This window comes from Medicago truncatula, chromosome 4 (genome assembly GCF_003473485.1).
Source record: "Medicago truncatula cultivar Jemalong A17 chromosome 4, MtrunA17r5.0-ANR, whole genome shotgun sequence".
In the NCBI taxonomy this organism is placed as follows: Eukaryota; Viridiplantae; Streptophyta; class Magnoliopsida; order Fabales; family Fabaceae; genus Medicago; species Medicago truncatula.
Genome location: NC_053045.1, coordinates 44,615,465 through 44,633,844, shown reverse-complemented (window position 1 = coordinate 44,633,844; position 18,380 = coordinate 44,615,465). Strand labels below are relative to the sequence as shown.

Here is an 18,380-nt window from a genome sequence, read left to right as displayed (position 1 = left end):
CTTTTAATTTTTTTTTCTCTTCAAGTTATCATGCCTTGAACCAATGACCTAAAGGTTGATAATAAGATTGTCGGACATCAACCCATAAAATATTTAAATATGCTTTTAATTTTTTTTTCCTTCAAGTTACCAGGCCTTGGAAGTAGGTGCCTTTACAAATTTCTTATTTAAATCTGTGTATGGAATTTTTTTTTTTCTTCTGATTTGACCTAAGATTGTCGTAGATGGAAAATATGTGGATGGCATTGAAGTTTGGTGACATTGATGACTTTAATGTATTTTTTTATGAGAGAGAATGATTGATTAAGTGAGATAGTAATATATAATTTGAAACGGAGAGTTATTAATACTCCATCCGTTTCTAAATATAAGTAAATTTTACTTTTTAAATTCATCCAAATAATGATGTATGTTGTCCATATTATAAATCACATATATCATTAATTAAATAAACTTAAAAAGTAAAATTTATTTATATTTAGAAACATGGAGGTGGAGTAGTAATAAGTAGTAGTCTATACCTACCACGGATGGGTAGGTTTGTTACTTGCCAAAACGAGACATTTCACTTTTCCCCACATTCTTTTCTTATGCAAGGACTCAAACAACCTAACCTTTCCTAAGGAAAAAAAACACTCGAACCTACTCTAACCTACTCAAGCTTTGCTTTAGTGCAAAGCCTTCATTTAATTTATTTCTAAAATCACGAGGGGTATCTCTCATGTTGAAGTTCATTTGTTGTTTTTGTAAATAAAAAAAAAAGTTCATTTATTGTTATTCATAACACATTATTTTCATCACCTCAAAAAACACGAATTTGGATTTCCTGTTGTTAGAGCAAGATGCTGTAACATATCAGGACTGTATGATTTATATCAACGGTTCAGATCACTCAACTGTGTTAAACTGATGTCTAATCTAAATTGTTTGTTCTGATATTAACGGCTGGGATTTATTACAGCACCAAACTGTGTGCTTTTCTACAATACCAAATCATGGTCCAAAAAACACAACATTAAAAACACATTATTTTTGAACTTTTATTGCTCATAATAATGAATATTTTTAAGATAAAATATAAAAATTTGTCTCATGCTTATAAATAATGAAATGATATTTTTTTTATAAAATAATCTTAAAATACGAAATTAAAAAAAAATAGTTATTTAATTCATAAAAATAATCGTTATTTATTAGTTTAGAAAACAAGTGTATCAAAACACTTTAATTTGTGAGTATTCCTATAAGTTCCCATGTTCTACTCCTTCCTTCTCCATCATTTATCTGACTCCTAGTTTAAGGATAGAACCTCTCTCAAATCTCAAGAGACTTAAGTTTGTAATTTTGAAAATAATGGAAGTATTACAATGACAATTATTTAACTTTTATTTTTTAGACAAACTTTCTTTCTATGGATTCTTTTAAAGCATTTCTTTCTAATGATCATTTAACCAATATCCTTCTCGTTAGCAAATTCAATATTACTTTTTCTTGAGGTAATTTTTACGTTTGTTTTTATTTTTGAACCGTAATCGCAAAGAAAGGGGTGAGGGTCTAATGTTTTTGAACTGTTTTTTCACGATGTATTTTTTATTTGATTATTCTTAAGTCAGATCTAATGTCCCTTAATTTTTGTATCTCTTTCTTTTTATTTAATATATTTTCTATTTTGTCTAAAAAAAGGAAGGAGTTAGGGTTGGTTGGTGAAAGCGAAGGAGTGGACCTAAATTGATGAAGACTAAGGACTTCCGACTAAGAATGAATAAATTGATGAAGACTAAGGGGGCAGCGAGAAAAAACAATGTTGGTTCATGCTACTCATGCCTATGAATGTGGTCTCCACTTGTTTTTGCCCCATCTAATCTATAAGCTATATAGATAGTTGGGATCTTTCTTAAAATAAAAAAGATAGTTGGGATCTTTGGTGGCTGACTGGTTTGGTGGTGTTACCGTTTGAAGTGGTTGTGATTGGCAGTTTTTTTAGTTTTTGTTGGTGCTCTTTTAATCCAAAAGTTGAAATTTGATCCTCTCACGCTCACATAAGAATCTCCTTTCTCCATTGATATGATATGCTTCCATAGCATGTGTGTTTTATATAAATACGCAGCACTCACTTTTTTTTTACAGATAAAAAGAGTATATATGACCAACTAAGATTGAATATAGCAAAAGAGGTTAAAATTCCACGATATAGAGAACTAAAGTTTGGATTTCGATTGAGAGATACCCAAATATTTGACATGAATGTGTAAAGAAAATACTATATTTTAACAATTCCGCTTAAACTTTGATATATAATATTTTATACTGAATTTTGAATATTTTAATTCTAAAATGTACATTCATACATTATATCTTACTAGCACCCGTATAGTTTAGTTAAAATATTTTTGAATATTTTAATTAAAATATTATCAAAGTTTAAGAGGAATTGTTAAAATGTAGTATCTTCTTTTAAACTTTGACTTGCATGGACCGTGCGCCTCAGCCGCACGACCGTGCGGCCTTTCAGCTGTTCAGTTTTAGCCATTTTTAGATCAAACACGGTTGTGTGCCTTACCAGCACGACCGTGCACGTTATGCAGTCAAATATTAATGATGAAAACTCTTGAAAACTGCACATTATTGCCTCGTAAGCCGAGTTTAATGCCTTGTCTAAAGTTATAGGCTATATATATGGCTCATATCAGACTTATAAACTATCGGGGAATATCTTGTGAAGTTGTTTTAAGATTGAATCAAAAGTTAGCATTTTGTTCAAAGTTCTTTTGCTCTAATTTCTGCTTTTTACCTTATTGCATTTTATTTTCTTGCTCTATAATTTTGTAATTTACATTTATGTCTTATTATTTCATATTTTTTAATCAATGAACATGAGTGAGTAGAATTTCTAGTCATTGTTGGAATGTCTAATGACTAAATCCTATTCAAACCAAGTCTAGAATCTTAGTTTATTTAAATTCTTTTCTAATATAATCTCATCATTTTTAAGTCATATTTCAAATATCAATCGAAGGATCGAAAGATGAAGATTGATATTAGAACAAATGATATTAGTTAAGGTGAACAAAACATGAGAATAGTTTTGCAAATCTTGATACTATAAGATCGAACTTAAAGGATCTCAATAATAATAAACCATGAGAATATATTTTATTGCTATTTAGATACATTCATGTATTCTGACGGAAAACATGAAATACTTACAAAAATCTTGTCTTTATGAAAATGAATTTAACATAGAATAAGGAAATAGACAAGGAATTGTTTAGTTTTTGTCATTAAGATTTGACCACAATCCTAAGACCTTTTTATATTATATGAATTTAAACCAAAAATTGTTGAACTTTGAATACTTAATCTTTTCAGATAATTAACATTGAAAACGAAATTGATAATTACAATAACTCTTTGTAGAACCATACGCTCGCGGATTTGTATCAAACATAAAAGATATTTATAAAGAAAATAAAATATCAAATTTGATGGTTAAAATGTTAAAATTGAGAAAATGAAAAGGGTTCCAATGAGAGAAACTATTTCCATTTCTCTTTCTTTTTAGTGTCAAATCTTTTAGAGAAATTCATTGTGATTTGACGTTAAACAAATATTATTTAGAGCATGTTTGATATTACATTAATTTGTTAATACATGTTGAACCATCGTAATTTTGTTATATAATTTTTACAAAATCACGATGATTCATTGTGATTTTAACAAACACACCATATACTTATATTATCTTATTTTTCTCTCCAAGACGAGCTTATATTTTTTGTGTGACATAAACAAGCTTATGTCATTATTATATTATACTCAATCCGGAGTATTTAGTAGTTTAGAATTATGTTGAGCTGGGACCAACAAACATTTAGAATGTAGCTCAATCAATCTTGACCACCCATCCTTTCTTATCTTCCAAGAGACCTGTCTGGATGCCCGTAATCAAATCATACAACTTCTTAGTCACAGTATCTGCCCCTGTTTTGAACGTAACACTAAAACAAAAAACAAAAAAACATCGATTGTTAATGTACTATATTTGTGAACTTAACACAGTAAAATACAACATCAATATATATATATATATATATATATATATATATATATCGTACCACCTTTTATTCTTGTATGTTACACTTCCAACAGCAGAAATCCCAACAGCAGTTCCAGTGCAGAAAACCTCATCAGCTTCAAGCAGTTCTTCTACCGAGACCTTGCGTTCCATCACCTTCGCAAAATTTATTATATAAAAAATTTATCAAATGGAGAGGATCTCAACTCATCTACCAGAGTCCATGCAAAGTATTAGTATATTGAAAACGAGTATAATAACTAATTAATTACCTCGTAACCCAAATCACGTGCAAGTTCAATGACACTTTTCCTTGTGACTCCAGGAAGAATAGTTCCAAGTGTAGGTGCAGTTGAAAGAACCTTACCCTATATATGAAGTACAAACTATATTTATGTGCCATCTCAACATAAATCTTGATGAAAAAAAAATATAAAACATGAAAAATTAACAATTTTTTTTGTTGTAATATAACATTACCTTCACAATGAAAGCATTACACGAAGATACCTCTTCAATGTATTTATGTTCCACTGCATCTAGAAAAAGCACATCGGAAAATCCTTTGGCTTTTGCTTCTTTTACAACTTGGAAAACCTATTTAGGAGATAAAAATTTCAACCAAATGCTTATAGTTATAGATAACTTCTATTATTTTATTTTAATTTGCAGATTTAAATAACTTACAAGTGGATAATTACTAATACTTTTTACTCCACCAGTTCCACCAGGATATGCACGAGGAAAGTTTTCATTAATCAACAAATTCAAGGCTGATGTTTGTCCCTGTCCATGTTTACACTTTGGTTATTAGTCCTCAATTGTTTTGACATAATAAATTCTAATTGAAAATTAGATACCGTACCTTGTAAATGTTGCTAATTGGATTAGTGAATATTAAGAGGGTGCATTGAGGTGCTGGTCCAATACCCAGAACAGGTCCGCTTCCAAATAGTAAAGGCCTAATGTACAATGTTCCTTTTCCCCAAGGAGGCACCTACAATTCCAATTACAAATTTGAAATAATCAAACTCGAACTCATTAGTGCATACTCGAACTTACTAACTAGCTACATGTTTGGTATCACAATGAATTTTGTCTGAACCATAGTCACTTATTATGATTCTGACAAATACATCGTAATATCAGACATGCACTAAAATTAAAAACAAAACAAGGCAAAGAGATAAAAGAAAATTAGAGCAATAAGTATACCCAACGTTTATTTGCATGAACAACTTGTTTTACAGCATCAATGTACTGCTCAACAGAAGGTGATGGCATCAGCAGCCTCTCTGCTCCCATCTGCATGCGCAGCGCATTTTCTTCCGGTCGGAATAGTTGCACATTGCCGTCTTTTGTTCTGTAAGCCTTCATGCCCTCAAATAATCCCTTTTATCATTCATATATCATACATGTAATCAGTTTTTTGAGAAGACTGTCCTTTATGGTACGTTATTTCTTAATTTTATTATTTCTTGTTTCTTATGAGCTCTCTTCATTAGAGATAATCATATTCAAAATATTATTAAACACTAAATATAGACACATCTTTTAACTAAAATTCAAATCTTGGTTCACCATTCCCCTAAAAAAAAAAATCTTGGTACATCATGTCGGGGGATCTAACTCTTTCCGCTGGACCCAACCTCTTTTGGTGTATACTATTTTAGAAGCTAATTGATTTATAACAAACTTGATTAAATTAGTCAATTTGTTTTTTTTTTTTTGGTTACAAATTAGTCAATTTGTAATCTTATAATAAAACAACCTTATCAATAAGGGTGTAAATAAGTTAGACCGACCTCTTGGAGTCTACGTCAGGTTAGACCAGACTTTTTAAGAAGTCTATTTAACTAAAATGGTCAGAACATGTGCCGTAGAAGAAAAAAAAAACCTTTTAAGTCTACCAGACCGGACTACTTAAGTAAATATTATTATTATTATTATTATTATAAATTGCGTACTTTAGATTAAATTATAAATTTATTAACTTTTATTTTTGTAATTTAAACTTATTAGTCTACATTAATTTTTTTCAAATTTAAATGTATTATTATAAAGTAGAATTGAAATATGATATCATATATAGTAAACCAAATGGAGCTTAATCTCATTGGTATATTAGTTCCCTAGCAAATTTAAACATGAGTTAGATTACTTATTTTAATAGTTCATGTGAAATATAGATTTTTAATCAGGCTAACAAGCTATATCATGTTTTCCAAATACTTAACTCAAACCTAAAAAATAAGCTACATGTCAAGCCTAAGACTTAAAGTTTTTGACAAGTGAGACATAAGCTTTGCAAAACCTAACTCGACCGAGCGTATTATCTCCCTTGATTATCAAACTCTTAATGTTATGCTTAACAAAACACTAAGAGCATGTTTGATTTGTTAAAAAAATAAATAAAGGATTATACACGACAACTTCAGTTGTTCTATGTATTTGATTGTAAACTATTACAGAGATGGATAAATGAGGGACAAGAGACATGACAAAAACTGAAACTCTTGTCCCTTGCTAAACCACATCACATCTTTTTAGCCATAGTACGTATAAGTTGTCTAAAATATACTAAAATAATATTTTGTTTATCAAACATCATATAAGACGATACTATTAAGGATTGTCTTGTTCTGCCTTGTGATATGCTATTCTGCGTGTGTTTTTCTGTCCAATACTTACGTTTTACATATCAACACACTCTAATTAAGTTGAGTACACTATAAAAATTGACATGGTTATTTAAAATCTTAGACTTACCTAAATATATTGTTTGGAGATAAAAATTACCAAACCCTTATTTGGAAATTTTAATAAGGAGAGGAAGGGAATTTCATTTCCTTTTCTTATTTTATTACTTCCCCTAAAAAAACCTCTCCCAATTTGGTCTCCTTTCTTTCATTCCTTGTCTTTCCACTAATAACATGTACCAAAATAGCTTAATTAAAAGCTATACGTAGTTTTTTTTAGAGCAAAAGCCACTAAAAACATGTACAAAAATAGCTTAATTAAAAGCTATACGTAGTTAATCACCAAGAGAAAGAAAAAAAAAAAAAAAAAAAGAGAGAGCTATATACCTGTCCATAATTTATAACAGCAGAATGTGGGTTGATATCAATGGTTCCAAAAGGCACGAGAGTACCGTTTGAATAGGTTCGGTCTTCATTGGATTTAATTATGTACATATAATCAGTTGGAATCACTCCACATGTAAGTTTGTCCCAATCCATATTGGCATATATTTTTTCAGTCTCCCTACACCAAAATAGATTATATAAACTAATTTGTTTGGAATGTTAAAAGAGAGCTATTCATAACAGATAATTATATTTGTCAAAATTAATTACATTTCTCAATAATGTGAAATACTACAAAGGTTATATATAATTTGAGATGGAGAGTAATTTTTACTATCCCCATTTCACATAAAATAGAACTTTTCTTAATGTTTTCTTTATGGAAAAAGTCAAACTAACCCGTCGGAATGGACACGGAGAATAAAAACCGAAAAGAGCACTCTTGCCAAAAATTCAAAAAATACAATATTATCTGGTTTGCCTACATGATCGATTAGTTTGTTTCCTCCCGGTATTATCAATTACAACATGAACAATGAATGCCTGATGGTGTTTTGTTTTTATTTTTTATTTTTTTTTATAGAAAAATTGATGCTAGAAATACATAGTTTTCTATATTTTTTAGATAAATAAAAAAGTAAAACATTAGATAGGAAATATTTCCTATCAGGTAACATGTAAATGGAGCCTCGATCCTTTTCTTTTTGTTGCTTAAATAGAAATATACTAACAACTTTAATGACTAATGTAATTCATACTTCATAAAAAAAAGCCTATGGATAAAAAAGAAGATGAAATCTCAAAATTCATATTAAAAATATTGCATGTTATGAATCTAAAAATGTTGTAGAAAACGAACCTGTTGGAAGCTTTACCATTGTTGGGTAGTTGATGGGATGTTGCCATAACCAACCAATAAAGGTAAGATAAAAATGTAGGATGGGTACGTCGAAGAGAAATTGAGCTACAAACTTCAAAGGTTGAATGTTGGTTGGTCCCAAACTAATTAAAATCAACAAGTTTGGTTATATTTATAGGGTACGGGGTGACCTAAAAATTGACTCCGAACTATGAGGACTGCATCTTAAGTAAATATTTGAAGACGAATTTAGCAATCACAACTGTATCATCTGTCAATTTCGTCTCAATCACTCAATTCTCCAATAATTTTGGTTCGTTTGTTATGGATTTAAATAAATTTTACTATTTTTTATTTTATATTATAGGAAAATTTTACGGTAAAAAGATTGTGCTCTCAAAGTGATTATTTGTGGTTGTTTAAAATTTCTTATCATCGTCATCGTTATAATTTTTTTTTGGTTACATGCCATCCTTATTATTATCATATAAAGGAAACTCATTTATATTTTCTTTTCAAATTTAATCTACATCATAATCACAGAAAACTAAAAAAAAAAACTACCACCAAAAAAAAAAAAACCATCTATGGCATTTATTTTTAATTTAAGGGTTAAATATGTTTTTGGTCCCTATAAATATATCAACTTTTCGTTTTAGTCCTTCTAAAATTTTCCTTCAACTTTTAGTCATCCAAAAATTTTCCATCTTCACTTTTGGTCCCTCTTTTAAAGTAAACTCATATGTAGGATTCACATTTTTGAATAAAAGTTTGCAGAAAAATTCATAATATTATAAGTATCTCTCCTAAAAAAATTTAGAATTTTTCAACAAAACATGAATTTAATATGAATTTTTATATTTTTGATGGTTAAAAATTCATATTAAATTTATGTTTTGTTAAAAAATTCTAATTTTTTTTGGGAAATATTTTTACAATATTCTACATATTTCTGCATAATTTCATTAAAAAATACTAAAATTAATTTAAAAATAGGGACTAAAAATAGTGATTGAAAATTTTATAGGGACTAAAAGTTGAAGGAAAATTTTAGAGGGATTAAAACGAAAAGTTGGTATATTTATAGGGACTAAAAACATATTTAACCCTTAATTTAACGCTTTTTTTATTTTTTGAAGGAACGCATTTTTTTATTGTAAACTGAATTGTGTCTCGCGCTACGCGCCGTAAATTGAGATTGTCGATGTGAGAACATGTTTGCAAGATGATATGTAAGTACATTCCTAAATGGTCTTTGAGCTTGAGGCATGCTTTGTTTGCACTTTCATATTGGTATCAAACTATTATTATCTTTTTCAATAATATCTACAATATAACAAATGTAATATCTTTTAAAAAAATATAACAAATTCTTATATTTTTTAATGACAACAACAAAATAACATTTTTATGATCAAATTTGGTTAAGACTATAATTTGGAGAAAAAAACCAGTCAAAAACGGTTTATTTTTCTTATATATAACTAGCGAAAAGACAGACACTAACGTTTGAAAATTATGAACGGTGTTTTTTTTTTTTTTTTTTTTATGAAATTCTGATTTTGATTAAAACTAAAGATCTATAGATAATAATAAAGGAAATGTTAACGAGTTCCTCCGGGACACTCTTTAAGCACTTTAATAAGTTTTTAATGAAAAATTGTGTATTGAATGCATTGAAAATTGTAATAATTGACTTTTTAAATATGAGATGTTTAAAGAGTGTCCCTAGAGCACTCGTTAACAAGACCCTAATAATAAAACAATCTTAGTTCTTTGGCAAGTTTGTCATCTCTATCTCTATCTCTATTATAAACATTTAACTTAATCTTTTTTGATAGTACACGTGCCATTATCTCTATGCTAATTGTCATTAAATGTTTTAATTTGCGCATGTGTCATGGTAGTATCAGTCATTTGTTTGATTATTGATTTTATTAAGAAAGGATTTTAATTTGTGAATTCTTATAAAGGTACCAGCATGATCATTGTTTTTATTAAGAAATAATTTTAATTTTTGAATTTTTAAAAAGGTGTATAAGGGATATAAAGTCGGTACAATAATTATATCATTAATTAAAAATTATTGATTTAAATCAAATTGTAACTGAAACTCATTTGTGGTTGAAAATTCTTAATCATGTCATTAAAAAATAGCTAAAATATGGTTTTAGTTCCTGCAGATATGCCTCGTTTTGGTTTTAGTCCCTGTAAAGAGAAAAATTTGTTTTTGGTCCCTGCAAAATTTTTTGTTTTTGAAAATAGTCCCTGGGGGACTATTTTCACAAATAAAAAATTTTGCAGGGACGTTTTTTAAAAACATTTTTTTTTTCCAGGGACCAAAAACTACAAAATTGGTTCAGTCATAATGTGCCACGTATGCAAATCATCACAAAAGTGGGGTCAGGGACTATTTTCAAAAACAAAAAATTTTGCAGGGACTAAAAACAAAAACAAAAATTACAGGGACTAAAATCAAAACGAGACATATTTGCAGGGACTAAAACCATATTTTAGCCTTAAAAAATTATCATTCAATGACATTTTGACGTGTGTCATTATTGTGTAGTTGAACCAATCATATTGCATTGTTTTGTCTTTTTTTGCATCATATTACTTATTTTTATATTGCTTTACATAATATTTCATTTATACTGTATACCTATATATACTCCGTTCTTATTCAATTGTCTCATTCATCTATTCCTCCTCCCCATCAATCTAAAAAACGAGATTATAGTGACATCAAGATCTGATAACATCTCTGAGATCAGCCCTGTGAAGGAATCATGGATCGTGGTTGTTCGGATTGTCCGTGTTTTGTTTGTTTGTGATGTCTCTCTAGATATTTTTAGGTTGTAAGCCAATCAAGCATTTTAGGATTAGCCAATTTTGCATCATATTTTTAATTTGTCCATGATATCATTTGCTTTTATTATTTTTCCTATACATAGTATATGTTTCTTCCATCATTCCCACTTGTACATTTCTTCCAAATAGTGTTGTCAAACTCCAAAAGATTGTCATGACACCAAGATTTGATAACATCTATGAAATCAACTCGATCAGAGAATCATGAAGCGAGTTGTTCGAATAATTCATGTTTGGTTTGTTAATAATATCAACTGTGATAGACACCCGTTCTATCTAGATATGATTCCCATTGATGCGCCTATTTGTATATAATGAATGTAAAAAAACGACATTTTAAATTAATCTAATTTTTGTATATAACTCATGCCATTATGCGAAGAAGTTGATATTCAAATTTGAGAAACACTTAAAAAATAGAAAAGTGTATTTTATGAGTAACTTGGGTGGTGATGTAAATTTTGGATTATATCAAACAAAAGAGAATGAATACAAACTCAATTGTATAAGTTTCCCAAGACTTTTTTTATTTTCATTTTAATTTCAATATGGATGAATAATAACTATATTGTGTTTGACAAATTATGTATTTTAAAATTTCTTCTTTGTCTTATCCTCATTTTAATAATAAATTATAATTATATTGATACATTTGATACACGTAAACATCACTAATACGTACGTACACGTTATCATCTAAATATATTTTGCTTATTCGCTATTGCCTAATCACATATCCACAACGACACATATACATCTTAATCTTAATCTCTATCTCAATTATAAACAAATGTCTTCCAATAGTGTACATGTCACCTTCAAATTCTATAGAATATTTCATCTATTTTTAGTTAATTGTTATTTTTGTATTTGTTTTTGATTTTATATCCATCTTTAATTTGGAAGTAATTTATTGTATAGTTAAATTGGTCATAAAAGATTCGTTATTCATAAAATAATATTAATACACCTTCTTTGCATGACCCACAATATGATGATCTCCACGATCAAAATAATTAATAAGATTTTATTTTAAAAAATAAATAATAAGATTTAATTGTTAAAAATAGTTAAAATTTCATTAATTTCACCATATCTTTTTTTTTTACTAAAACGAAACAATATTCATTCATTCAAATTGATAGAGTACATGCAACGACAATATTAGCATACAACGACAAAATGCTTTTAAATAATATGATAAAATTTAAGTCATCGAAATACCCACGCTTCCAGATTTGCAACGTTGACGCCCAAATCATTGATTGAATGATGCCTCTAGATATTACATGATTTGAATAGTTTTTCAATATAATTTTAAATTAAATTGGAACTTTTTAAGATTTTTTAAATTGCTGAAAATTAAATCTTGATAATTTTAAATTAAATACGAGTTTAATTAACATTCGATCTTTTTTTAGGGAAATTTTTGAAATCGGTCTGTTACATGTGATTTATTTTTTATTGCCCATTAGTTAGACTAAGTTGCCCATATTTTTATCGTTTTTTTTGTTTAAATTTTTTTGTTACATTATTGTTGCTAAAAAAAACTTTTTTAATTCTAATAAAAAAATCATTTTAAGCAAAAAGTTCCATAGAAAATATTTTGTTAATTAAATACTTATTCATTTCGTAAAAAAATTCGATTAATTCACATATCAGGGTATTACATGAACGCCTTCCCTTAAAAAAAATAATTACATGAACGCCTGATTGATTCACATATAAGCACAAATTAAATTAGAGGCCGTGCAATTTATATTAGTAGATGCAAAATGACTTATTGGGTGAGCCATTTTCTCTTTGTAAAAGGACTTACTGCACAAATTATTTTTCTAAAGTTCACTCATGGAGAAATTTATTTCTAAGCTTAGCTAAATCAAATTGACAAATTAATTTTAAATTCCCTTATTGGGTGAGCCATTTTCTCTTTGAATGATATATTAAATTATTTTATCGTCCAAATATGTCATATCCAGTTTCGCTTAATTGAGTCTAATTTTTGTTGAGTAATGACGAATTTCTTGATGTAAATAGATATAAAGGTTAACACTGCTTTTGATCTCTGTAATATTAGCGAATTGATCTGGTTTTAGTCCTTATAAAAAAATAATTTAGATTATGTCCCTGTAATTTTAGATTCTTCTACTTTCGAACCCTCATTTAAACATGTCAGCAAAATTTGCCGACATGTTAGACTGTCCGTGTAATTAACTTCTTTTATCATTTTTTTCTTTATACAGTCACCTAATATTTGATTTATTCATGAATTAAAATTAAAAAAAAAAAAATCATATTTTCATCTTCTTCAACCCTGCTTTTAATCCATCCAATATTTTCTTCTCTTCTCCCTCACAATCTCACCAGAGTCTTTTTCAGCATCGGCGAAGCGTCACAATATTCAACAGTAACGGTGGATCTAAAGGATTTTTGGATATAAGAACACAACCATAGACAATATCTCCAACATAAACCAACACCAAATCGTTAATCACCACTATAAAAAAATTCAGGTTCTCATCGAAGTACCCATTAATGCAAATCAACTCTCACCAGCAAGCCATCTCACAAGCTTTTAGTGTTGTTGTTCTTCAACTTGAATGTAGAAAACACATCAGACCTTTTGAATTCGAATATGATTGAAACCCATGAAGTAGTTTGGAGCTTCGAAGTTTCGCGTATTCAGGATAGTTGGAGGGGTAGGAGATTGATTTGAAGGAAATGACACAACTCTTCCAGATCTGGATGGGTTGAAGGCTGGGTACGATGGTGGTGGCAACGAGGATGGTTGTGGTGATTGACGATGGAGGGTGTGGTGGCGATTGATTGATGAGGGAGAGATGAGTGTGGAGGGGGAGAGATGGGGAAGAGGAACCGAGAGACAGGAGGGTGTAGAAGGAGAGGGAGAACAGGTGTGGTGGTGCGATGATGACCGGTGTGATGGATGGTGAACGGAAATGGTGGCCTGAGTTAGAGAGAGAGCGGGGGGGCTTATTTAGTATGGTGTTAAATAGATGAAGTACCCACCATTGTGGATAATCTTAGAGATAAAAGAGCACTGAAAAATATATTTACCTATCTTCAATGATACTAACAGAGCTCGAAACTCTGAATCTCGAAATTCAAAGTTTGTCCTTCTGCTGCTAAACCTTTAAGTTGGAAAATTATTGTGAACTTGAAAATGGATTTTTATTTCAAATTAATCATGAAAAATGTAATATCCCTTATACTTAAACCATATCTAATCTTGATTTTTTTTTGCTAAAAGAATGTACTTGGTTTAGTCATTCATGCTAATTGGGATTGCTCGGTCGAACATATTGTCCAAAAGTTGTTTGTAATTTTATGTTTTTTTAAGGAGTTAAAAAAATGACACCACATAATGAACTAAAATTTAACCGTGTTTGTTTCAAGGTAAGAAATTAAATTCCTTGAAATGATATTTCTAGGAATAGCATTCCAACTCATGTGTTTAATTTGTTAAAAATTTAGATTTCCTGAAAATGTTTTAGAAATTATTTAGTTAAAAAGATAAAAATGAAAATAAATGTGAGTGGTAGTGGGAAGTTATGGCAAGTTGAGTTCTATTCTCATGGGAATGTTAGATTCTCATCCTTTAAGCATGTAAATAACAATAGAAGAAATTATGTGCAAATAACATTCCTGGGAATATAACATTCATGAGAACAAATTTTCAAAACTTGAAACAAACATGAGAATGTTGCATTTCCAATGTCACATTCCCGGGAATCATATTACAAATCTTGAAACAAACACACCCTAAGTCATCAAGTATATTGGTTATCTAACTTATATGTTGTTTAACATCTACTTTTGCATCCAATGTGGAACTTTAACTCACATTTGATACATTAACATAATGTTAGACGGATGCACGACATGCTAAAAAAGGTAGGTTGTTGGTGGTTTTTATGCAAATGTTTTTATCTCTTTCTTACATGAGAAACAAAGGACTAAGCAAATGAAATTCAAAAACGAAGAAAACAGTTCATCATAATGTAACAACTTTCGCGGGAGCGTAAACTGAGTTGCATAATCACATTAGACTAAGAGCAACTACTCAAGCGAGATTAACATCACATCTTCATTCAAATCCTAAAGGCATTGGATTTAAGGATCATCTCACTTATATGTTTGTCACTATATTCTCTTGCATCTAATTTGAAAGTTTAACTCATATAAGACATATTAACATCTTTCTCTTTAAGTGTGATACTCTCCCCTTCTGTGATTTGGTAACTGTCATACCCCAATTTTTGACCCAAGATACCATTGACACGTGTCATTTAACTCCGACCGATCTCGGCCTTTCGAACAAAAAAGGTATTTTAAAATACCTCATATTTGATTCCGGGTCGGACCCTCTTCACTCAATTTTCATTTTTTCATTTAATTTTAATTTCCATCTTTTATTAACTTTAAATCCATTTTAAATTTTTATCTTTTGTTTCATTTTAATCCTTTTTTTTTTATTATTATTTTTATTATTATCAAAATTTTGTCCTTATCCACATCCAAAGAAACACAGCTCAAAACAGGCTGTCGTGTTCCTCTCCAAGCAACAAAATTCTGCTCAAACTAGTTCTATAAATACAACCAACAACCACCAGCAAATGGAGGGGGGCCCAACAAACAAAAAACATTCCACGGCCAGAACACAAGACAAAAAATTTCATTCTTTTTCAATCCCAAACCAGCAACCAAAACGAGAACAATTTTCCTCCCATTTTTTCTTACAATCCAAACCTTTCCAATCAACCAACCAAACAAACACAAATTTCGAACCAGAACATTACTAAGACAAGATCAACAACCAAACTCACAGATCCGGTAACCACACACAAAACCGATCCAAACCCACAACACACACGTCACAAGAACACAAACTATTCTCACAACAACAACAACAAACCGTCACAAACAAATCCGTTCAAGAAGAAAAGAAAGTAGTATTTTCTTTCCTTTTAGATCTAGGACGTTTTAACTTTTGTTTGGAAATTTTGTGTGCAAAATCGGAAAGAGGAAGAGAAAAGAAGGAGAGAGGACGAAAAAAATAAAAAAAGGAGACACCTTCATCTCCGGCGCGGCGGCGCAACCGCGATGGCTCACCGACCACCGCGCCGGAATCACCTCCGACCACCACTCTTCTCATCGGAGAAGATGAACATAAGAAGAGAGAAGAGAGAATACGTGAAAGAAAAAGGAGAGTGAAGAGAGAGAAGAGAAAGAAAGAAGTGAAGGACAAAGAGAGAAATGAGTATTTATACTCCTCTTTCTTCAACAGATCCAATCAAGGCCGTTGATCAAATCAATGGCCAAGATTTGTTCCCTAAACCCAATCTGTCTTTCTTCTAGTTCCTGCACCCTCACTTTACTGCTCACACACCCCAGCATCTCATTTTTTTTAATTTCTTTTTCATGCATTTTAATTCTCTCTCTGTCTGTTAATCCAGAGTGCTATGGTCCTATATTAACTGTTAATATTATATTTATGTTTAATTTAATTATTCTCCAGAACAATCTGGTCCTTGTTAATTAAATTAATCCAGAGTGCTTTGGTCCTTGTTAATTAAATTAATCTAGAGTGTTCTGGTCCTTATTAATTAAATTAATCCAGAGTGCTCTGGTCCTATATTAACTGTTAATATTATATTTTTGTTTAATTTAATTATTCAGAATGCTCTGGTCCTTGTTAATTAAATTAATCCAGAGTGCTCTGGTCCTCAGTTAATTGTTAATATTATATTTTTGTTCTCAGTTAATTGTGGACGACGGGAAGAAGGATGTCTACGACTTTGGAAGTGTGCTTTTTGAATTGATGACAGGGAAAACATATAATGAATTGTCGCGTTCATCTGACACTACTAATCTATGTGGTAACCCTTTGAGTTTTTATAATGTTATTGATAAATCTTTGACCGGGGAAGGACTTGAAAATGAAGTTTGTACTCTCATTAAGATTGCCTGTGAGTGTGTTCACCCTTTTCCAGACCAAAGGTCAACAATGCTTGAAGTTTACAACAATATGAGCAATGACAGGAAGCCACCAAATGGTTATGGTGATGATTCTGACACATTAAGGGGATTTGAATATGCAGCCATAGGTTTTGTAATGTCGTAAAAAAGTAAGTATCATTGTGAGAAAAAGTTGTATAATATGTATAATACGTCTCCCCCACGCCACATATATTAAAAAAGTGAACATGAACTCCATCGTCTACATCTCCCTCATACTTGTAATTTCTCTCTTTTATTTTTCCCTCAATTTTAACATTTTTTCACCTCCTCGCTGAACTCAGATCCTCTACGGTTGTTGTAGGGACTATGGTGCAGCAGTTGTGGGAACCGGTAATGTTATGTTACCGATTCTCCTCCTTTCTTTTAACTCTTTACCTATTACCAAGACCACACCAAAATCTTTTTCCAAAGCTCGTTTCCTATAGGGTATACAAAACGGACAAATAATTTTGTTTTACAATTTTTTTTATTTTATTTTGTGTTTAATAAATATCTCAATCATTGGATTAATCCAACGGGAACGGATGAGAATAGTGCAGCAGAGGGGGCTGTAGACAAAATTGTTGAGGATTCAGACCTCTATAATCCCAGTGTCAAGAAAATTATGATAATGCTTTCGTCATCCCTTCCACAATCAAACTAAACATTTGAATAATCTAATTTGTTACTATTGTTTATCTGATCCTACATTGTTTGAAAGTTCTAATTAATGGCGTCTCTAATTTCTTGTTTTATCCTATAATATAAGTGAGCATGAAAGAAACTAATGCTCTCAAACTCAAAGTGTCAATGTCAAGTAAATTATGATAGTGTTTTCCTTTAGATTGACTTTGTAGATAGTAACATTTTAAAGATAAAGATAATAACATTTTATTTTGAGAGGGGAAAGATAATAACATTGTAAAATAGTGTTTTCCTTAAACAAATTTACTTACATTAATGTTATATTGGTGGTATTGAAAAAGTTAAAACATGATTTTTTTTTTGGTTTGTAACAATTTTAAAAGTCACAAATATTTACGGTTATAATTTAATCAATATCAATATTTCATATAAAATACCGTTTAAAATTTACACGCATTAATGAAATAAAAAAATAGAAAGGCAAAGATGTAAATGCTCGTCTTTTTTTGGGCTTGAGTATTGATCTCTTTCTTTCAAAAGGAAAAAAGATATAGAGCAACCACTAAGAATCAAAGTTTAGAATTATTTATACACGCTTAATTACACGGTCAAAAGGGGAGCCAATTCCACAAAACTATTAGCGTCAATGGCAAAGTCGATGATGTTACATGACTTAATAGCTACCACAATTTTCCTACACGTATTAAAAGTGGTTCAAAAATAATTGCATATAATTAAGTAGAGCTGTCAAAAACGGGCCGGCCCGTTTAGCCCGAATAAATATAGGACATGGGCCTAAAATATTGAGCCCGAATTTTAATAGGGT

At 30.1% G+C, this 18,380-nt stretch overlaps 1 protein-coding gene and 1 long non-coding RNA gene across 2 annotated transcripts; one reads left to right on the top strand and one right to left on the bottom strand.

Annotated features, from left to right (window-relative positions):
• Positions 1-3,610: 3,610 nt before the first annotated feature.
• LOC11408371 (branched-chain-amino-acid aminotransferase 2, chloroplastic) lies at positions 3,611-8,152 on the bottom strand. Its single transcript, XM_003608269.4, has 9 exons — positions 8,021-8,152; positions 7,162-7,339; positions 5,291-5,467; positions 4,941-5,072; positions 4,763-4,861; positions 4,556-4,672; positions 4,348-4,443; positions 4,119-4,231; positions 3,611-3,998 (listed from the first exon to the last, which is right to left on the bottom strand). Exons 1-9 carry the CDS (start codon positions 8,065-8,067, stop codon positions 3,884-3,886), a joined length of 1,074 nt encoding a protein of 357 aa, XP_003608317.2. The 5' UTR covers positions 8,068-8,152; the 3' UTR covers positions 3,611-3,883.
• A 7,389-nt stretch (positions 8,153-15,541) lies between these two features.
• On the top strand, positions 15,542-17,132 carry LOC11406809 (uncharacterized). The gene is made up of 2 exons (XR_003011381.2): positions 15,542-15,858; positions 16,671-17,132. It is a non-coding gene; the product is annotated as an uncharacterized lncRNA (long non-coding RNA).
• The last annotated feature ends 1,248 nt before the right edge of the window (positions 17,133-18,380 follow it).